A 22998-nucleotide genomic window follows, 5' to 3' on the forward strand; every position below is an offset into this window, starting at 1 on the left:
CTGTGGTTCCCAAGCAGTGTGTACAGTCCTGATAGAACAGGTGAGTGAAGCACTAACTTGTTTTATTCCCTTTCTTTAGCAGCACCACGGCACAGGCTTGGTCACTGCCATGGTTGCTGTCAGGGAGGTGATGTTTGTCTTAGAAAAGTGCTGTGAGCTGTTGCTAGCAAATAAGTTGTCTTTTCCTTTTTCTTGTCATCTTGTGCCCCTGTCATTGATAACTGTGTGTTATATGCAAAGGATGGAGATTTTTCAGCCTTTGTGTTTAACTACTCTGACTTGTTCAGCGCGCTCCTGGAGTGGGAAGCCTGCGTTTTCTCCAAAACTGTGCCTCTGCTAAGTGTCTGGGCAGTCCTTCCTCTCTGAGCACACAGGCACCTGTTCGCTTGTCTGCTTTCTTGTATGCCTGAGTGGCTACAATTTTTTGGGTGAAGGCAATAGCTGAGCTGTCTGTTCAGCCCCTGTTAACTTCAGAGCATGACTGGCATTCAGGGAACAAGCTTGTCCCCGTTGCTCTGTGTAGGAACATGAAATTTCCAGAGAGGAGATACTAATAACGTCTGAATGACTAATGCTGTTGAAGGGAGGGCTCGGGAACGTTCAAGGCTTAATCAGGTTTTTGGGACTCAACAAACAGTGCACACAAGGAGCAGCATTGTGCTGTGAGAGTAAAGGATGAGCTCCTGCAGGAGGCTGGAGCTGTTCATGTTGTACAGTCATGGTCAAAGTGGAGATGGCACTTCCCATGTAGCAGTTTGCAGTCAGTGTGCATTGACAGACTCGTCTGCTCAGGGTGACATTGTTCTCTCTTGCTGTGGACAGCCTGGCAAAGCCCAGCACAGCTTTGGGAGCTGGAGTGTGTCTGTGCCCAGCTCCCAGGGATGAGCCATCCTGGCTGGAGCTGGTGATGGCAAATCCTGGTGCGGTTCTCAGCTCACAGGATGGGTGTGCTGAGAAGCAGGTTTTTGTTTTACCTTCTAAGCTAAAATAGATTTGACAGAACAAATGTATTGAGAGGCCACACCAGCAAACCATTTATTATATTCAGGGCCTGTTTTGAATAAAGGTGCTGGCTCTGCTGGGATGGCTGCCTGCCTTGAGGAAGTGCTGAGGGAGAAGGACAGAGAACCCTTTTTTAGGCTGCAAATAATTTCAAGGGTTTTAGGTTGGAAATTGGGGGTGGGTTATTGGCAATACCCAAGGCAAGGGCTGCAGAGGGGCAGTTAATCAGGCAGCCACATTTGGGTGCAGCTGTGGACATGCAGATCCTTAAGCCAAAGTCAAGCTGTGAACTTCAAGCTTACGTGTGATCAGCATCTGGGGAAAAGGGGATGAGCACGCACATGCCCTTTGCTTTTCCTGGCTGGGGTTAACTTTGTAAGCATAAAAGTGCAGGGCAAGCTTTGAAGGGCATTTCAGCAGATTATAGAAAACCTTGGAAGAGAATCAGTACCATGCAAACAACTAGTTCCAGTCCCAAGGGTCTGGCTGCCAGTTCCCAAAATAAGCTCTGAAAATGAGTATGAGAGCTTTCCTCTCCCTCCTCCTGTTACCAGCAGAGCAAGCTCAAGGGGAAGGAGCAGGATTAGAAAGTAGGATTTGTTCACTCATGCAGTCTGCCTGCTCTGTTTGCTGGTATGGCAGAAGGCAAGGCTGTTGCTTTGGCATGTTGGGTTAGGAAAAGGAGGTGAAGGAAGTGCTGTGGTGTGGCCAGATGCTTCTCTTCATAAGCTCAGGAAAGATTTGGTCCAAAATAACTTGATTTAGCTTTCCCATGGAGGAAACCAAGCTGGCCTGTGATGTCATTAAAACTCCAGTAAGGAAAAATGCCTCCCTCTTTATTCTTTTATAACAACTTTGTGAGCCAGGGTCATCCCAGTACTCTTTGTACAAGGCTGTGACAGTGATGAGCTCTATGAGGCAGGCTGTGCAGAGACCTGCTCTGAGGGGAAGGAAAGCTGGTGTTAGTTACTACTCCTTGGGAGGTGCTTTAGGAGATGCAGGCTGATCTTTCACATCAAGGCTGAGTTGACATGGTATCTCTCCTGTCTGCTCAGAAGGTTTTATTCTAACACATTCTTGGCACGGCATAGCAGAACTACCAATATTTCTATTAATTTTCTTAAGCGTGCTTCCGTAACAGGAGGCAGCAATCTGCTCTCTAGAGCTCCTTCCATCCCCTTTCTCCATGGATCTAAAACTACAAATTATCCAGGAGTTTCCAAAGAAGTTTGCTGGTAGACAGTTCAATCTCCTTCCTGTTTTGAAAAGCTCTTCTTGAGAAGCTGAAAATGCTTCAGGTGAGTTGTTTTCTGCTGTGCTGCTTCTCTGGTCTGAGTGCCAATCAGGCACAGCATCTCCAAAGTTGTTCAAGCTGCTGGCTCTGGCCATGCTGCTCTGGGGTGACTGCTCCTTCTCTTGCTGGGGGCAGGGAAGATGGTATTCCTTGTTTCCTGATTTTGTGACCTTTTCCAATCAGGCGTGCAATTAAACATCAGTCTTCCCAGTCTGAAAGCACACCAGGGGTCAGCACTTCTTGCTCTGCTGACCACAGGGCTCGTGGTGCTGCAGTGAGGGGGCACATCGGGTTTTTACTGGGAATCCAGGACTCGCCAGTCACTCAAGTGCCTCAGGGCTGGGTTTGGCACAGACCAGCCTCAGCATGGGATGCGCATAACTCAGCATGGGAGGAGAGGATTTGGTGTTAAAAGTGCACGGGGTGAAGCCTGGAAGCTTTTGATGTGACAAAGACAAGGGCTGCCCTGTGCAGCCCACAGGGAGAATGGCTCACTGCTCTCATTCCAGCATGAGGCTGACCCTGCAGTCCAGCCAGAGGGAAAAGCTGATTTTTAAATTTTCCTCTGTATGGGGAACCCGAGTTGTTTATTTGCCGAAAAAGTCTGTTCCAGGGTTCACTGTGTCAGCCTGCAGAGAGCTTTGCTGGTGTTGCCTTTGAATGTGGGGTTTGTTTTTGGTTTTGTTTTGTTTTTTGTTTTTTTTTTATGTAAATGAAGACAAGATGCTGACACAAAGGCTGCTGACTTTGGGAGGTCTGGAAAGCCCATCTTTTCCTGGGGCTCTGTTTCATGCCAGGGTTTACTGTGCTCTGGCAGAGGTCTGCTTGCCTTTGGTCATGAACCTTCCTGAGGTACCACTTGTTCTTTGCCCCCGAGCTGCCATTCCTTGCCCTCTGCCATTCTTGTCTCTGTGTTTTCTTAGAAGACAAGTGTTTTCCATGCTTGACATCTTGCCCTCCCATCAGCTCCCCCCCAGGCCAAGTAGCTTTCTTTGCCAAGTTTCCTTTGGATAGCACATATCATGCAATCTATCCAAACCCTTAATTGATCTCTTAGGAATTGTTTTTCATCTGAATTCCTGGAATGTTTCCATCCACTGAAGAGTTTCCTCCAGAGAGAAGGGAAATGAATCCTGTGTCACTCCCCTGTGGTGGCCACGGGAAGGCTGTTGTTTGGCTTGTGCCTGTTGGGAGATGTGGGTTCTGCAGTGTTTGCTTAGTTGTGGCAGTTCTGCTAAATAAGGCAGCTGTTTGGAGAGCAGCAGGAAGGTGAGTGGCAGCTCCACACCAGCAGCTTCCCCACCACAGAGGGAGAGAGAGCATCCCAGATGGATAAGCTGGGAGAGCATGACCCTGTTTCTGTGCGTGCAAAGGAGACTTGTGCTCATATGTGGAGAGAGGAGCAAATGACTGATCAACATCTGCCCCCCCAGGGGCTGGGAGAGCAGGAGTGGTGTTGGCAGGCGGTCAGGCTGCAGCGTGTGGGTGGCACCCGTGGTCTCTGGTGGTGTGGTGGCACCTGCACAACCCTTCAGCTCCATCTCCCTTTTCCTGGGATGAAATTCTGCCTGAAGCCAGGCAGGTGGAGAGGTGTGAGTCCCTGCTCGCCCCCAGCAGCAGCTCTGCAGTGGGTTGCAGCCCCACTTCTCCCTCCTCTGATGCTTAACCAGCAGCAAATGGAAGTGAAGCACTGTGGGTTATGTGCTGAGCAGATCTGAATTAAAATTCTTCACCTCTCCCTGGAGCTGCAGCCTTTGCCTGCTCTCAGTGCCTGAGCCTGGGTGGTGCCAGTGACAGAGCCATGGTCCCTGCTGCACTGTGGCTGGGTATGGCACCTCTTGTCTCGTGTCCCAGGGGTGATGCAGGCTGTCTGTCCCTGCCAGGGTGGCTGGAAAGGACTCCTAAGGAGCTCTCCCCCTGGCCCTGACACTGCTCTGGCTCCTGCTTTACGATTCCTTGGCTGATCCCCACGTGGTAGCTGCCCCCAGAGCCAGCCTTGGATAACGCCAGGCTGAGGCAAGAGAAAAAGGCAAAAGCTTCAGGGTTCCTGCAGGATCAGAGCAGAAGCACAGGCTAAAAACAGGAAGGCCGCCTATGGCTGTGACAGCTTGCCAGCCATCAGGAGGTGACACTGGGAGAAGTGCACTTCCAAAAGAGCTCCTTTGTGCTGCTGCTGCTGCCTTGTGAAGGACTGTCCTCTCCCTCCCGTGCTCAGTCCCTGTCCCAGCACCATGGTGTGCACCCTCCAGTGACCCTCAAAACTGGGTTGAGCTTAACAAACCACCAAAATATCAGAAGAGCGAGCTGTGGGCTTGCCAGAATTGAAGCAAATGTTGTTACTAATGATGTTCCTCGCTAGCATGGTGTGCCTGCTGGCTTGGTGAGAAGCCCCAGCTCTGTTGTCTGTGTTGATGGGCATCAAAGCCCTTGGCCAGAGCTCCTGACCTGGTGAGCTGGGGTGGGATCAGACACAGAGCCTGCACAGGACTGCAGAAAGAGAATACTGTTCTCTTGATTTAGTGACTTGAGGCATAAGGAAGATGAAATGAGTTGATGAAGGTTGCAGGTTGGGTCTGGTGCTGCTAATGGCTCTGGCCAGAGGGCTGGCACAAGAGCAGACTGTTCTGTCTGTCCCCTGCTGCAGCAGTTGTCACAGGGTTTGGAGTGTGAGTGGCTGGGGAGCCCTTACAAACAAGTGACTTGTCCTGAAATGTGCATGGAGGGGAGAGCAGGAGAGGAGCTTGTGGCTGCTCTTTGGCCCAGCCCCACTGTCTGGGCAGGGGGGACAGTTCTGCAATGTGGGGCACTGTGATAGCACCAACCCTAGCTCTGCATGGAGCAGGAGCTCTTGCAGCATCTGAGTACTACCAAATGTACCAGTACTATCTGAGCATCAAAGCCACTCCCCAGCCTGCAGTCACAGCTGGGGTCAAAATGCAGGATTTAATCAGCAGTTACTCCTGGCCACAGTGCAGATACTTCCTGTTGGAATTGGGTTTAGTTCAGGACCAACATCACATTTTCTAAAATCATGGGAACCAGGTGTTGGAGCAGGCTGAGTTTGCCTGATACTGCCTGTCCTCCAACAGCTCCACACTTTGTTTAACCTGGGGTGTGGGAAGCACTTTAGAGTGGTCACCAATGACACCCTCAGACACACTCTGTTCAGAAAACATAACTTTATTATTAGTTGCAATATACATTGTATTCCTTTAAGAATCCTAAACTTGTATATGGTTTTTCCACTGAAAATACATGTGTATGTATATATGTTTTTATATATGTATATATATATATATATATATATATAATGTATTTTATTGAACTGGAACACAACAGAACAAGAGAGACAACCTCAGGAATTACTTGTAAAAGGAAACGTGATCCCGACGGGTTTGTGCTGGCAGTGTGCTAAGGTGAGTGGTATAAAAAGGACAGGCTAAATAGAAAACAGGATGGGTTAGGCAGTGGGAAATGGCCTCTCAGTGCTACAGGTGGTGATATATACAGTAGTTACACGTTGCTATTGCTCAGTCACGAGTGCCACCTGTTCTCCGAGGCAGACCAGACTCTGGTGCAGCTCTGCACAGCAACATTCGTAAGGCTGGCTGTGCTCCCTGCAAGTGGTACCTGCCAGCTGGAAATAGAGTGTAATTACATTTCCCTCAGCAGCTGCTCTGCTCATTGCTAATCTGGTCAGCCAAGGAAGAATTCCTCCGGGGCTTGGTGAAACCTAACTAGGTCAGTATAAAGGAGCTTACAGGCAGGGAAAGGGATCAGCAACAGCAGAGAGAGCTGAAATGTGCAGATCGCTGTCTCACCTGGCCCAGGCTGATTTGTTCCTGGCTCCTTCCCTCTGCACTCATTTCCCCACCTGCCAAGGAGCTGTGGCCCCTCTGCTCAGCAGCCAGCTCAGGGGTCTGTGGGGTCAGCACAGGCAGTGTCCAGCTTCTTTTGGATAGGTTTCCCTGTGTTAATTGCCTCAGAAGGTAACTCTTCAGAAAACTGGCTGAGGGTGGCAATACCTGCTGCTGTGCCATGGCTTTGGGGTCATTTGGCTTTTTTTTTCTTTTTTTTTTTTTTTTTTTTGTTGCTGTTCTTTGTAGGTTTTGTTTGTAAACCTTTTTTTTTTTCAAACAGTCTCCCCAGGCCGTGTGCCACTGCTGAGTTTAGCTATAGACTGAAAGACAAGTCTTCCCCAGATCAATGTAACTTGTTTCCCTTTATTTCTGTTCAGCTGCAGATGTTTCTTGAGTGAAAGGACACATTTTAGCAAAGGCACTGACAAGGGACGTTCCTCTGCCTGAAGCCAGGTTGGAGGGAGTGGAAGGGCTCTGACCTTTCTACTGAAGGGTCACTTCCCTCTCCCCTCCTGCAAAGTGCTTGTCACTTTGGAAGGGATGTAAAAATTGTGGGCATTGATTTACTCCTCCTGACTTCCTCAAGAAAAGTGCTTTCAAAAATCCTATCCTTAAATCATCATCTTGCTACTACCCCCGCAATGTCTGTCACCTCTGGATCACACCCACTTGTTTCCCCTTCCAGCTGAAGAAGCAGGTGAGATTTATCACTGCTGGAGTGTTTCTCTTCTTGCTGTCTTTCTCTAGCAGCATCTGGCCAGGGGGGAGCTTGCTTAGGCAACAGAAGTTGCCTCGAGACAGGCTGCTGGAAGATGGAAAGCAGGTGACCTGCTCATTGCTCTTTCCCAGAGTAAGTGTCACCAGAGGTTTCACAGGGGCTGCTGAGAACAGCCGATTGCACAGGAATAATATTTCAATTAAAAGCTAACTTTGCTGGGAGAACTACAGCTTTTTCCTCTCTTTAGAGGCAAGAAAATACAAATGCCAAAGTGCCTGGATCAACCTGTATAAAAGATCTTCCCTGACTTAGGCCCCTTAGGGCAACTACAAGGATACAACCTGCATCCACACATCTTTCATCCATCCGTGCTGCTGGGACTGAATGGGGCTGAGCCCTGAATCTGACTGTTATTGCACAGAGGTTCCTTTCTGAACCTTGCTAGAACTGCTTCCAAAGGGAGAAGAGGTGGGTGACCCCCTGGCTGTCAAAGGAGGGATCCAGCCCTGGGGACAGCAGCTCAAGGCACAGTGGTTGGTGCTTCTTGCTGCTGCAGGGAAGGCAGTAAGGGCTGGTTTGTCACTGGGGGAGATGCCCCACTCTCTCATAGTGCAACATTTGCATTCTCTTCTTGCAAAAGCAGGGGGAGAGGTGCAGGTTAAACTCCTTCCCTTTGGATAGTGCCAAATAGTATTTTCATGCTGAGGGCCCTCATGCTGGATAAATCAGCCTGCACAGCCACTCTGTCATCACTGTGCAGCTTTTACTGTGCCAGTACAATGTCTCTGCTCTCATCCAGGGTCTAAACTCTTTCCTCTCACCCTGCTGCTAGCAGAGACTCAGGCAGCTCCAGAATTTGGCTTACCTGCACCACAGGCCCTGTCCACAGGCTCCTCCTCAGCAGCTTGTTCAGCAGGGTCTGTGGGTGCCCCAGCACACAAGGTAGAGGTTGGATGGATGATCACACTCCACACCCTGCCTTCAGCTCCCCACGTGTCCTGAAGGGCTGAGCTCAGCCCCTCAGTGATCTGCCCCGGTGCTGATTAGGAGGAGACTGGGATGGGCTTGGACAGGATCTCTGCTCATGCCGTGGGTCTCCTGCTAAACCAGTGGACCATGAGGACACCCTCTGCTACTCCCCACCCACCAGATGCTCTGCACTTCTCTCTAGCATTATTTTCAGGACACTTTCCAACTGATGAAGGAAAACAACAGATTATGACTGTAAAGTTATGGTGAAAGGACCGGATCCTGGTAGGACAACATCATTCCTTGCCAAGAGAAGGAATTATTAACTCCTTCTTTACTCTCCTCCCTTCTTTACTCTCCTCCCATTTCTTTCCCTGCTTCCAGCCACCTCTATATCATATATTATATTACTATATTCTCTTATAACTTTGACTTTACTTTTTCAGTTTCAGTAGCACAAGTGATTAATTCCAAAAGGAAAAAAAAGGAGTTTAAAAAAGAAAAAGAAAAAAAAAGGAAGGAAGGAAAAAACCCTGTCCCTAGGGATATTTACAGAATAGTTCATCTTGAAGAGGAGATGGGGTTTGACACGGGGAAAAGCAGGGGAATTGAATGTGCTAAGTGGGGTTGATTCCACATTCCTGCTCTTCCCTCTGGGACCCTGCTTGGATGATGAAAATGAAAGCACTGTTCAACGTGCTTTCCCCAAGTGCAAACTCACAGAGGATGTGCAGGGTGGTGGGGGAGGCATCTCTATCCCCTGGCCTGATCTGCTCAAAAAGGTAGTATCCAAAGGGGTCTGATCTTGAAAATCAGCCTTTCACCTTCAGGGAGCTGTCAACTCCATCTTTAGCCTCTCCTCATCACCCAGCACCTTCGTTAGTGCTCTCCTCTCAAGGACCAGGGTTTTTAAGGTGCTGGATGGTGGGGACAAGGGACGCACCTGGCATCAAAACCGTGAAGTGGAAGATACTGATTTCTTTTACATACCAATAATTATTGCAGTATAAACACACCCCAGTCACCACAGCGAAAGCAGAGAAGGGGAAGCTGTGGAGAAAGTTTGGTGGGTGAGGGGCATCCCACAGCTATCAACTCTTCTCCAGATTAGGGCAGTGGCCATTTACATCAGCAAATAATGCCCCACCCTGTGCCTCTCCCCCCACCCTCCCTTAAGCTGTGTGTGATAAAATATTCCAAGAATCCCTCCATGTTAGATCTTTTCCCAAGAGATTTCTAGTAAGAAAGACATCTATTCCTAGAAAACCCCAGTAAGAGCTGCAAATGCAATTGCTCTTAAGTATGGCTGGTTTCCCCAGCTGCTGAGACCTTCTGGCCAATCCATGTCAGTATTTCTGTGAAGACAGAGGTAGAGACCTCAGGCAGCTCTTTGTGGAGGGCATGATAGGCTTCCTCATACACCTGCAACATGGGAGAAGTACAGATTAGCACAGAAAAAATAAATCTGCATGAACAAAACAGCCTTCAGTCCCCTCTCATCAACACCCACAGGTCCAACACCTCCTGCCCACAACTTGTCAGGTTTTTCCAAGATGTAGCAGGTTATGAAATCAAGGAGATGCCACTGGTGGTGCTGGCCCTCAACAAGCAGGAAGGTGTTGGCACTGCTGCCTGACATCTGCGGGTACCAGAGCACCCTGCAGCTCTTTAGGAGCATAATGCATGTCCCAGCCCCATTCCACTAAGGAGGAGGAAATAGTTATCCTGCCCTTGGAATGTAAAGGACAATGGGTAATGTTCCCATCATGCCTTGTGCAATTTTACTCCTTTTATGCTCAGACTATCCAGTTATTTTTCCGATGACAAAAGCTTTCCCTTGGTCTGCCTCCCTTTTCTTTCAGGTTTATTCATGTGCTAACAATTGGTTAATCAGCTGTGGTTCTCTTGAAATGAGCAGATGTGAAGTGGCTCTTGTTGTCCAGCATTTTGGAAAGACCTTCCTGTACCTTTACACGCTGGGACATGAGGTAAGGCTGGTGCTCACACAGTTGGCATTGTTCAGAAGAGCTTTTTGGGTCTCATAGGCTTTACCTGCCTTTGAGACTTCCTCTACTTCTACGCCAAGCTGCTTCATGTCCAAGACACCCTCTAGGCATGCAGCCACCAGCCCCTGCCTGCAGCCTGGCTGTAGCTGGTCAAAGGCCACCACACTGAGCCCAGGGAGGGCTGGGCTTGGGCTACCTCCCAGTGAAAGGGACTGTCACCTGCCCAGCCTCACCCATCCACCAGCTCTGTTTGCCTCCAGCTCTCTGGAGGTCAGCAGGCTCCCACCCCTCACAGTCACTCATGCTCAGGCCAACACTGACAGCACAATCTCCTAACAATCAAGAAAGCAAGGTGACCTTGAGTGTTTTGTCCTGACTCTGCACCGTGTCCATCAGCAAGTAAGAGCCCCTGATGTCGCAGAGCTTGTCGGAAGAGCCGTGTAGCACCAGGATGGGCAGAGTCAGCTTGGGCAGGGCTCGCTCAATTCTGGCAATGGCATTCATCAGCTGGATGACAAAGGACACCTTCATGCCGCCGTGGTAGACCAAGGGATCAGATGTGTAAGACTCCATCTGGCAGGGAGAAAGAGGTGATTTAAGATTAGCAGTATTTCATGCATAAGAGGAAAAGCAGATCAGCCAGGCAGTGAAGATATTCCCTGGGCTTGCACAGTGGTTCCCTACTCTCTGAGTACATCTGGCCATCAGAGTCAAGGTCAAGGTACTGTGGTTTGCCAGCACTGCTCACACAACCTCACATGCTCTTTGCTGCATGTTTCTCTCTTACACCACTAGAAAATATTCAAGCTCTTTGACAGGAGCTCCTGCAGGGAAACAACCAGTGTTGGACAAAGACCATTCCCACAGCGGCTCCTGCCTGCATTTTTCTCCTCTGCTGTGCCTTTCTGTCATTCCAATGTGATATCTCTTCTACAGAGGGTTCTTCAGACTGTGTTATTTGAAAGCTGATGTTCTCCAGGCCAATATATCCTCTCTGCTGAGGACTAAAATGTTCTCTTTCCCTGTCTGGGGGTGGTGACCGTGACCTACACCTCCAGACAACTGACAGAGATGACTGCAAAGCCAAGGGCTCATCTCTGGCTGCAAAGCGTGACAGACAAGGCAGCAAATGATGGTATTGGGTGGTAGGCAAAAAAAGTAGTCAACAACTTGCTCAGCCAGATTGTGAGGGGATAAAAATGCTCAAGAACTGGTACAGAAAGTTGCTAGGAAGGAGTAGTTACTGCAGCAGGCAAATCTACAGTAAATATTTGTATACTGTATGTGAGACGGCCCACACAGACCCCACTATGGCAATATTTGCCAGAATGCTTTGATTATGGGCTGGTCTCTGGCACAGCCTCCAGTTTCTCCCAGCCCTGGCAGATGTTTATAGAAATTATGGTTATTTATAGGTTAGCTGAAAGCAGTCTCCTCCTCTCCTCACAGGCACTGGGGTCTGTTCAAATGCTATCTGGAAGGCATTAACTTGAGGTCCTTTTGCTTCTGCCTGTGCCTGCCCTGAGGGGGACCATGGGTAGGAGGTGACCCAACAGGCCACCCAAGGACATGTAGCCATGTGTAGGTGTAGCACAGGCAGGCACTGTAGGACAGAAAGGTTTTGGGGTGGATTCTGTCTTCAATTGCCCGTGAGATGAGATTCTCAGGGGAGGAGAACATGGTGGGGCTTTCCCACCTGGGTGCATTCACTTGCCAGAGGGTTTGAAGCCAGTTTCTCCTGTTGTCATCTCAAATGTGTTGGTTTTTGCTGGAGCACAAAACACTGGAAATGGAGATGGCAGTGGCACCCCGGTGCTCCCAAGTCTTTCCCCATCACTTTCTTCCTTCCAGTCCCCACAATCTCCCACTGCTTGAATTCATGGTTCCTATCCCTACATGCAGCAAGATAAAGATGTGGAGGGAAATTTGGAAATATTAGTGGCTGACACCACTCAGACCCAGCCCACAGTACTGAGGATGGTCCAGGGAGGGACAGCTGTACAGCCACTCCACTTTGTGTTGGACTGAAAAAATTCAAGTAGTCACAGAACTAAGTTAGGGATCCTTGGAAGTGGTGGATGTTTCTAGGATTTGATTAAGGCTATTGTTGTATTTTGGTCTCTGTGCTAGATTATGTCTGCTCTGAAGTAAGGGGTAATTTTTGGCAGGGAGACAAAGATAATCATCACAGCTCATCATATTAGGATATTACACATGGTATCTCCCTTTCAAAGAAGTATGTGCTTGCTGACGGTCTGGAAAACTGTGTGTGAGAGGCAACTGCAAAGGTGAGACTGGTCAAGACAGTGAGACAAGGTAAACATCCTCTGCTCCTGCTAATGGCCCTGGGAAGCAGAGACTGAACAGCTCACAGTCCTTTTGGCTCTGCATGGACCATCCCAGTGCCCAACCAGCTTGTTGGTGCAGAAAGCTCCATCTGCATCTTTCATCCCCTACACTGTTCAGCTGTACCTTCCCTGCTCTCCAAAGTCTTTCAAACAGGGCAAGAAGCCACCTGTGTTTAGAATAAATTGTTTCCTTGTCAATGTGCTCGTGGAAGAAGTTCAGCTTTGATTTTCAGAACACCAGGCACCTGGTGGGGTGCAGCTCACTCTCCTGTTGGCAGCTGGGTCCACCCTGGTATGCTCAGCCAAACATGGTGACTTTCATCAGCTTTTTGAGCAAAAAAAATGTGCATTGGCATTGTGTTGCTACTTAGCAACTGGCTTCAGCCTAATCTGGACCTGTGTCACAGTGCTGTGCTAAAGCAACAGAGTTTTGAAATGGTTTTATTAATTTTTAGTGTGGTGGGTTTGTTTGGTTGGTTTTTTTTTTTTTAATTGAATGTAATAAATAAGAGATTTTGCAGCGGGTATTCAGGAGGGGTGGGTGGATGGATTGACAGAGGGTCCCTTCCCATGGAGTAAAACAGTGTTGATGAATTCATGTGAGCTGGCTTCAGCCACATAAATGCTACAAGAATGACCTGAAGCGTTTCTTTCTTTCTCTTGTTGTCTGAAAGAATGGGGATTTTTTAGCTACTGAGCAGCCAACAAATATTTTTGAGTAGATGATGGCAGGAGAAAAAATAAAGATCAAATCCAGTCCCAACCCAAAATGATCAGGAGTGCAGGGGCAGTATCCTGTTTGTAGTCAGTGAACAGGAATCCTTGTCAGAGTTAATGCTCAGTGCATGGGGTGAGTGCCAAGCAGCAGCTCTCTGGGGAAGGAGGAAAGAAGGGAATGGGCTTTATATTTTGCAGGCTACAATCTGCAAACCCTTCAAGCCCAAAACTGTTGTTGCTGCACCAAGCTCTGAAATAGGGGGCAAGAACAGAAGGTGATCCCAGGAGAGCCTGTGACTGCTTCCAGACACTGTCAGGCAAAGGCTCTCCAGGGTCTCTCACAACAGCTGTTTTTATATTTATGTAATTCCAAGACAGAAGCAACCATCAGGTTGACCTGTTTAGAGGTCTGCACCTCCTCTTGCAGCCTGATCCTATGTGGACTTGGCAGGAGCGAGGCTTAAGTCAGGGGGACCATTCCACTAGGTCAACAGCAGCTAACAAAGATTACTGGGGTAAAGAGGTTCCTGTCACTGTGATGTCATTCCTCCTTGGAATAACAGGACTGGTTTTTAAGGTTGCTTCTTGCTCTCTTTTTTCTCTCTTGTGTTTGATACAGCAAACATCAAACAAACATCTCTATATCCATTCCATATTTCAGTCCCCATAGCCTGAAGACAGCTTTCTGGGAACACAAACTCATTAGGAAATTCTTGGATGTTGTCCCAAAAATATTTCTAGTGAATAGAAAGCTGGTCTGGCAGGAGAGTATGTGTAACATATAAATAATGGATGTTTCCAGCACATTGTGTGCTTTAAATCTGAGCGTCTTGAATCCAAAAGGAGGGTGGAGTGTGCTTAGAGGCAGGCAGAGCACCAAAATGCTGTCTTGTCTTCAGTAAGTGCTTGGACCCTCAAATTCCTGGTGTTTGAAGGGGGTCAGGAAAGTGCTTTGCATCACTACCCACAGCTGCTATGTCAGCTGTGTGCTCACGTGGAGGTGAGAAGGCAGCACAGCACACAGGGTGTCTCATTTGGAAGAGGTCTCCATTGTGGGCAGGCTCTAATGAAACAGACCTACACCTTTATCCACTGCAAAAGGCTCTCCCTTGCTCCATGGAAAGGGAAAGGGCAGAGCAACACAATGCTCCAAGGAACCTTTAGAGACTTGAAGCATCACAGAACAGTTGAAGCAGCAGCAAATACGTGGTTAGAAAGACAACACAATAGCAATTACTACAAAGTATGTCCAGTGGTTGCTGTGGTGATTCCTAACATCACCACAGCACGGAAGTGCTCAGTCAATACTGTGTGCCAGTTCCAGGAGCTCTCTGACACTTCCCTCAATTTAGTATTATTTAGGATGTCCCTACATCATCACTTTTCTCCTACATAGATATTGAGTGCAGCAGTTGCATCTTCCAGCAGAGGATCCAGCTCTTGGAGGTGTATTTAAAACATCTTTAAATGTTTTAAATTTAAACATCCTTTAAATGCAGCTGCAGCAGAGTTCGGGTGTCACATAACAAATCAGTGCAGAAGCAGGTAAAGACCCACACATCCAGACACAGTCACTCTTCAGGCAGGGAATAAAGCTCTCCAATTCCTCTCCTCCAGAGCACTGATTGCTTTTATCCTTCAAATACAAATGTAGATGTGAAAACTTTCCTCTGTGTCATTTTAGTGAATTGATTGTCTAATTTAAACCTTTTCTCTGAATTATATGCAACGAGTTATGGCAGCTGAATACAATTAAGAACAGGTTTCTACAGCTAGATTGGAGTCAGCCTTCTTCCCAGGCATATATTTTGCAGCCTCATATGGTACTTTGGAGCATATGTCACATGGTGCATCAGCGGATGCACATGATCTCACTCCACACTAGTCCTGTCTTCTTTTCCTCAGCTCCTTGGATCTTTCCACCTCCAACACAGTGAAATCTTATGCTCTATTCAAGGATAAGTGAGCTGAAAGTCATTGGAACAAAAAACCCCTCTGGCAGTGCCAAGAAACAACCCTGAGGCTTGAGGCTATTCTGGGAAACTCTTTGCTTTCCAGTTTTCTGAATAGGTGAGCCAAAGATGTGGGATATGCCGAGGCCAAATGCACTGCACTCAAACAGGTGTTGGCACCATCTTTGCCCCTGATCCTTTCAGCTTCAATTCTAATGCTGGTCAAGCTGCCTCCCCAGAGAAAGGCAATTTATTAATTCCTAGTTAAAGTATGAACCATTGCATGAACAGCAGGGAAAATTACAGTATCTGTCAGAGATGTGAGCATGGCAGCCTAGGAACGAGTGACCACTTTGCACCAGCAAAGCTCTTGAGGCACCCTTGAGTGCCATTTTCTATAATTCAAGGAAAAATGGTGCTTTCTGAAATGCACCAAGTTCTGGGCCTAGCCTAAGCACCTTCATTCACTTCTGGTTTGTGATTATCTCCTTTCACTCCTCCCACAATGGTGAGAAGGAAGAACCCTCATAAGGCTGTGTTGCAGCAGATGCAACTACACCTGTTAGTGCAGTGATGGCATGAACAGGCTGACACTGTTACTACCAGCAGTGAGTGGGAGTGGGAGCCCAGTCCCAGGCTATTGGGGCACTATAAAAACTCAGCTCCAGGACAGTTCCATGCACATTCACAGTGGTGAGGCTGGAGCTGTGTTGTTACAACAGCTGCTTCAATTGCAGATCCTTAAATTATTATTCTTGGGTGCAGCAAGGATATATCATTTGTTTGGAAAGGCTGTAGCAGAGTCAGAGTGTGATCCAGGAGACCTTGGAATAAGTTCTTTGGCTCAAGCATGCTCTTGTCCTCTGCTTGAATGCATCTGGCACAATGTGATCCTGGTTTGGAAGCAGGAAAACAAATCCCCAGGACTGTAGGGTTTTTCATGATTTCACTGCAAAGAGCAGGGGTGGAAAAGCTGACTTTAGCATGTGTTTGCTCCCTGAGTTGGGTTTTGCTGCTGTAATGAGTGTTGGTGGTGCAGCAGAGACTAAGACATGGCTCCCATGTGCTTCCCCCTGCTCCTGGAGCTCTCTGTCATGTCTGGTACCCAGAGGAACTGTGGGTGCAAGGCAGAGAGGAGCAGCTGGTTTCCCACAGCCTTCTGTGAGCAGTCAGTTCCACTGGCTTCAGAGATATGTCACCTTTCTGCGCCAGCACACATTTTGCCCTCCTGATTTAGAAAAACACTTGTGGGTTTTTCTAAAAGAAAAATGGCAGGACCAGGACAAGATACCAACTGTGCAGTGAGTTAAAATGGCATTAGGGTTCTCACCTCTTTCTTGTTCCGGGAAATTGCATTTGGATCTATCGACCCCAGTGATAGGTTTGGGAGCACAAAGTTGAGCACTTTTGCTGCAAAAACCTGTGGGAGAGAAAAGAAAGCAGTCAAAGAGCCAGTTAGAGGAAGAGAGGGAACACAGAAGCCCAAATCCTGAGCTGATGGAAATCAGCACAGGAGTTAAACAGTTGAGAATTGTCAACTAACTCTGGAGAAAGATCTGTCCTATATTTAAACCATTTCTCTTAACAAGGAAAGTGTTTAAACTGCTCCTGGGAGCAGGGAGTGGGTGTGCTAGACTGAAATGCCGTCAGCTGTCCGTCCACATGCAGCAGCACAACTTTATTGTACTGTGGTTTTCCTCATCCTTAAGCTAATTTCTGAAAGGCCTCAGTTAAGTACTTTGATAGGAAAAGGTCATTTCCAGCTCTCAGAGGGCTGGGTTTTGGTGTTTTTTTGCCCTTTTCTTGCTGCCACAGCTCTGATCTCAGGCTGCAGTGCATCAGTGATGTTGGGTGCCCTTTGCAGCAGTTGCCTAGGCTGCACTCGTTTTGATAAGCGTATTCTCCAGGGAACCTGTAAATAAACAACAGCCAAGTGTGCATGCATTGGCTAAGGGAATCCATTTCTCACACGTCTCCTGGGAACCACACACAAAAGAACTGAGCAGCCTAGGCTGGAAGCTGCTGGTAGAAGAAAGGGTAACATCTTTCATTTCAATAGCACTACAAGCACATTGATACCAGAGTTCTGCTCTGATCTTTGATAGCTGCCTTTAATTAAGTGATCACTGCTTAAGTCTGAAAATACACAGTTAGTGTTCATTGGTCTGGTTTATGGCACTGTGGTGTTCACAGCTAACACTTGGAGGGAGGCTGTCCCCTATGCCCTCTGTTTCTGCAGATACCTAATCATTTCTGAAGCACTCCCTGGCACTTCAGATCACAGATGACACATGACAGATTAATTATGATATTGGAGCAATAATACAAGGTTGAAGTCAAAGTCATTGAGGAGGGAAAAGCAGTAAAGACCCACAGCAGGTTTGGGAACACGTGTGTACCTTGGGGTAGACACGAGTAGGAACCAGTGTCACTGTCTGCCAGTGTACTGAGCCTCTCACTGGCTATGACATTGTGTCAGCAAAGTTAATTTTTACTGCAAAACAATGCAGGTATGAGTTTATGATTATCCAAGAAGGAATGGGGTTTTCCTCATTTCATGTTAACTCCAGGCAGTGGTGATGTAAGCTATGCACCTTCATGTACCCTGGGCAGGATTATGGGCTCTGAACCTGATGACTATCATCTCTGCTAAGCTGAACAGCATAAAGGAATCAAGCAACAACAACAACCACAACATTAACATAGTACTTTCTTCCAGTTTGATTACACCTTAGGAAAAGTCCTTTGTTCTGTTACTGGGTGCAGATTCAGGTTGAAAGACAGTGAGCAACGTGATGCTCAGTCAGGTTAGAAAGCAATAGATCAGCAATAGGAGAGAACACAAAGGGTAAAGAGAGAATATTGTGTAGTGAGTCCTTAAACAAGAGGCTGAGGGTCAGTACAGGATTAAGCACCAGGGAATATTTCCTAAGAGGATGTCCTGCCCATCTGATTTCAAAGCATTCAGTAGCAGAAATGTAGAGGGAGATGCTCTTTCACCCCTGCTCTGCCCTTTGCCAGGATATGTGACTCCTGTCTCTGCAGCCTTTGAAACTGCAAAGATTCAGAGCTGAATTTTGTCCAGGTCAGTTGAGAAGAAAAGGGGGAAGGCAGCAAGATCCCTCTCACTCTACCGGATTTGCAACTGGATGCTTCTATCAGGACACAGGATTTATAGGGCACTGATGAAATAGCTTCTGCACAGAGCAGCATTTGATCTTCCTGCACAGAGCCTGCAAACGTGCTGTGCCTCTGCTGCTGCCAGGGCTGGCTCAGCAGTCAGGGAAGGTATTTTCAAGAGGGTCTGAAGGACCCAGTGTGTTATCTGGCTCGCTCTTATTGTTGTCTTGAGCCCTCATTTGTTCAGGCCAAGGTAAATTTTTGCTCAGCTGGAAACTTCCCCAGCAAAGGGATGAATGCGGTGGTCCTTGGGAAATGGCCCAGGGCTGAGAAGTCGTACCAGTTCCAAGGGAAAACTAAGCCTTTGTTCCTCAGAAGCACAATCACCATGAAATGTTTTTTGACTCTCAGAGGAAAAAAAACCACACAGCTTTATGGGAAAATGTGGCTTATGCAGGAATACTCTGCTTGTTTTGAATCCTTCCTCTTGCAAATACCTTTTCAACTCGTGAAATGATTTCAACTGAGTGTGACAGAACAGAGCTATTTCAGGAACAATTAATTTTTTATCTGTGTTGAGATGCAATAGATTTGAAGGAGAAAGAAACTGACTGTGCTTTTGCAATACTGCATGTGAGAGACTTTCTAGGAAGGAGACGATATAAAAACCTCCAAAATACATCAGTTAGAGAATAGGATTTCCTACCTAAGTAATGCATCATTGCATTTATTTCTTTACATGGAAATAAAACAACATCTGGTACAGATCTGCAACAAACCAGACTGCAGTAACGTTAGTTCCCACAGAACTGGTGAATCCTTGTTTCAGAAAGGGTTTAGCATCTAGCAAAAGGTAATGCTATAGGAATTGTTCTCTATTTCCCTTGATTAGAAAGAAAAGGCTAACAGCCTCTCGCATATTCAGACTGTTTATTATTTTTTTAATAAATATTCTTTTTTTTGCTTTCCCAGATAAGAAAAGCATGGCCAGTGGTGCTCACAGGACACTGATGCCAGATGTAGCCTCACATGAAGAATCAGTAACCAGCTTCCTAAAACCAGACTTTGGTACTCTGGCTCCTATTTAAATCAGTTTACTTGGGCTGGATGACTTCAGGATTCACTTCTACTCTTAAAATTAGGTGTGACTATGGGAAAACACTTAGAAGGAAAATATTGACTGGCATCCAGGTGGTGCAGCTCTCAGCAGGGTCCTGCGTCTTAAGGCTAGAGGTCTTAATGCATTTTTTTTCAGTGGAAAAGAGGTGATTAGAAAGCACCCTTTGGTGCTTGTAATGATTTATGAGGTCCGTAGATGGCTTTGGCTACAGCAGAAAGTGGGACAGGATCATACTGAAAGCTGAGGCAATCTGTCTCCTTCCTCACAGAAGAAAAAAAAAGGGGAAATAGCTTAGAAGTAAATTAAAACAAGAAGCTAGCCCTAGGAGAAGTGTCTAAGGAGAGAGGATAAAGGAAGGAGTCCTGTGGGAATGAGAGGCTCTGTCCTTCGTGCTGGTTTAGCTGCTCCTTCCCTTTGCTTCCAGCTTCAGCTTCTTTTAGGATTGTTGTTTATTCTTTTTAGAATGCAAAAAGAAGGAGAGAACTGAGGCTCAGTTGCCTTGCAGAACTTCCCTGGGGAAGGGCAAACCGGGCAATGCAACTGTGGATCAGAAACAGCTCTGGAGGGCAGATGTAAATGGGAGGGGGGATAAAGCCTAAATTGAAACTAAAAGAGATGGTCTGGACAAGAACCAGTTATGGTACCAGGCCAAATGGGATGCAGCTGGGGCACTGATGCTTTAGCTGGGAGCCTCTTTTGAGGCTCATAAAGGAGTTCTGGTACTGAGGAGCTCTAGTTTTGTTCAGAAATTGGTCATCCCCCAAATACCAAAAATAACCCTGGCCTGACTTAGCCAGCAGCCTGTGTTGCAACTATACCAGACTCTGCATGAGTCAGGAAGAAAGCTGTAGGAGAGGAAGGGAAAGGACAGCATTGTGTGGGCTGCCACAGGGAGAGGTGAAGAAAGCACAGTCTGCTACCAGCGGTACCCAAGTCTTGCTTAAATAGGTTTTTTCTGGACAGGTTCAGGATTCACTTCCCCTCTGAAAAGTAGGTGGAACTATAGGGGAGGCACTTAGAAGAAAAGTATTGACTGGCATCTGGGCGGCACAGATCCCAGCAGGGTTTTGCATTTCAAGGCCAGAGGTCTGAACACTTTTCCTTGAGCAGAAGAGCAAGGTGGCCATGTGCAACGCGGGTTTGCTCTTACCTTGATGGGAGTAGCGACTTCTGGGCTGGCTACCACTAAAGGAGAGATTAACAGCATGCCTGAAAACTCACTGGGTCGCTCACTAGCTGTCAGAATGGAGATGGCTCCCCCCTGCAATGCAAAATAACAGCCCACAGCTTAATACAGGTGCCAACATCTTGTTTGTATAGTAATCCTCTTACTGGAAGAGGTTTAGTCCAAGTAAGCAATTACTTCTGCCCCACTGCACTCTCAGTGGGGTCAGCAAGGAAGGCTGGAGGAGTAGAAGCACTGGAAGTGTCTGGGTTTTGTGGGGGAGAAGAGTTCTGGTTTCTGTTCTCCTGCTATAAACCCTCATGTCACACAACTCTCCATGCATTGTCCATCAGCTCCCCAGGATGCCTTGTGTACTCCTTACTTTAAAGGACTGAGAAGAAGAAAATGTCTGAAATGGTAGTTCAGGTGGGACTTGTAAAATAAGTTAAGGTTTGTCAGCTTGACAGACTGGTGCTGCATGGGGAAGATGCCATGAAGCCGGGCTTGCTCCGTGCTGTGCCACTGGTAACCTGGGCAACAGCAATGCTGCCACTGGCACGTGAAAATCTTCACTAATTAATGGGAATTAAATATTCTCCCCAGTGTCCCGAGCCCCTCCAGCCCCACAGTGCCGTGCCAAGGGCCTGGCAGCAAACACCCAGCCAGGCTGAGCCATCCCGCACGAGGACGGGCTGACAGTGAGGGGTGCAGATGGAAGGGATCCCGTGGGCTTGCTTGGGAAACTTTGCAGAGGATTAGTTGCCAAGGGAAATATTTGGTGAACTTCCACACTCCTGGAGAACCAGGGGCTTGTTAAATGGAGCAGCAGCGAGAAGCATCTCAAAGACCTCACTGGGAAATTGCTCCTTGTTACACGGTGGCTTTGGAGCAAGGGAGCCCTTCAGAGCAGGCCATGCCTTCTAATGCCAGAACACTTATTTATCTGAGCATGGACTGAATCCCAAAGTACTCATTCATTTTCCTCTCCTCCAGGAAGGCAGGGAGGGCAGATCAATGACATCAGTGGGAATACTGTTAGCTTGAATAAAGGGATTTGGCCCGTGCTGTCAGAATCAGGCTTCAGATCTGTTCACCAAATCAGTGCCTTTGTTTTTGCAGCCTTAATCCCTGGTACATTTTCCTGTAAGGTTGTTTAACAGAATAAGGCTACAGGGTATTTTCATGCTTCATCCCCACGCTGCTCACAAAGCCTTGGAGGGCTTAACCTCCTGGTTACTGGTGAAAATGAAAGGGGAAACCCGATGCTGCAGGGAGCTGGTGAGACTTACCACACAGCCACGGGAATGAATGGTCATGTTAAAAAGCAGGCTTCTCCTTGCAAATGGCTAATTAGGGCCATGGTGGGGGTAGAAAGTTAAGGACTGTCTTTACTCAAGGCAGATCTCGGGGTTGCAGCATGCTGGCAAATCAATCAGTGAATGAAGTGGAAGGGAAGGTTCTTTGTAGTTTTGTTTTCCTGCTGTGGAATGAGTTGTTTCCTGCCATCCCCATGAGTACCACCAGGCTATGACACGTGTCCTGGGTGCTGCTGGGAGGGGTAGGAGATGGTGCTTACCATGGAGTGCCCCAGGATGAGAACAGGCAGTTTGGGGTGCTCTTTCTTCATAAGATCAATGTGCTGCAAGCTGTCCCTGATGAAGACGTGGAAATCTGAGACAACCATACGATCACCCTCGCTCTGCCCATGGCCAACTGCAGGAGAAAAGCAGAATACACAGCTAAGTCATTTCAAGCACTGGTTACAGTCAGAAAGGACCTGGCAGAAATAAGCCTTTTGGACTGTTTCTGTCCTAACTTGACCTTCTCCTGCAGTCATCTCTCAACATAAAAAGTGCTGCAGAAATGCGAAGGAAACTGCACAGAGCTATCAAGAGCCATACTGTCCATGACCTGACTTTTTTTAAAAAAAACACCACAGAATCATAGAATGTTAAGGGATTGCAAGGGGCCTCTAAATTTGGACTTCTATTCCCCCATGTTTCTATCAGCTCTTCAAACTAAGAGTACCAATTTACTTCTGGCAACCTCTATCATCAGGGTGGGGAAGGGCAGTCTCGCCTTGCTGATGGGTCACTGCATCCTGGGAAATGGGGATTTGTATCAGGGATCATATGCTTTGGGTCTGGTGGCCCACTGTACAGCTGTAACTGCTGTGTAGCATCTTGGCCAGACACAGAAAGATTCTGAAGACTAGATACAGTTGCTATAAACTTAATGGACCATGGACACTGCCTTTTCCAGGGCCTGAATGTGCACAAGCTCCACAGTCCTGCTTTTTCTCATGATACCCTGCAGCGCTGGGTGGGCTGGAAACCTCCTCTGTGTGAGGTAAGGGGTCAGGTGATGGAGGTTGCAACAGCCTACAGTGGGCAAGTATCCAGTGGCAACCTCCTCCTAAACAAGTGTAAATGCAAACTGGACACCTGGACACTGTTTCCTCACTCTGTCTGGGAATTATCTTGCCTAATGGAAGGGAAGGGGAAGATTAAAATGGGAGATGGTGAGTTGCCATGGGAACAGTGGCATCCCTGGCAGAGGTGGAGCCAGCATCACCACCAACACAGCCCCAAGCAATTTTGAGCTTGCAAAGGCTTGAAATTAATACCACCTTGGGGAAGCAGTTTGCATGCTTACCTGACCACACATGCATGTTATTGTCTATCACAAATAGGATTTGTCCTTAGAAACAGCCCTTTGTTTCTGTTC

The 22998-nt window shown here is 47.5% G+C and overlaps 1 protein-coding gene across 4 annotated transcripts in view; it reads right to left on the reverse strand.

Annotated features, from left to right (window-relative positions):
• Nucleotides 1-5460: 5460 nt before the first annotated feature.
• The window catches only part of MGLL (monoglyceride lipase), a 104446-nt gene continuing 86908 nt past the window's right edge, over nucleotides 5461-22998 (reverse strand). For all 4 annotated transcript variants that reach the window (XM_038149373.1, XM_038149374.1, XM_038149372.1 and 1 more), the window contains 5 exons: nucleotides 21848-21984; nucleotides 20257-20367; nucleotides 16197-16286; nucleotides 10207-10422; nucleotides 5461-9265 (listed from right to left, as the gene is read on the reverse strand). In XM_038149373.1, coding sequence (XP_038005301.1) covers nucleotides 9140-9265; nucleotides 10207-10422; nucleotides 16197-16286; nucleotides 20257-20367; nucleotides 21848-21984 — 680 coding nt within the window. In that variant the 3' untranslated portion in view covers nucleotides 5461-9139. The remainder of the gene's footprint in view (nucleotides 9266-10206; nucleotides 10423-16196; nucleotides 16287-20256; nucleotides 20368-21847; nucleotides 21985-22998) is intronic.

Source organism: Motacilla alba, chromosome 12 (assembly GCF_015832195.1).
Source record: "Motacilla alba alba isolate MOTALB_02 chromosome 12, Motacilla_alba_V1.0_pri, whole genome shotgun sequence".
Lineage (NCBI taxonomy): Eukaryota > Metazoa > Chordata > Aves > Passeriformes > Motacillidae > Motacilla > Motacilla alba.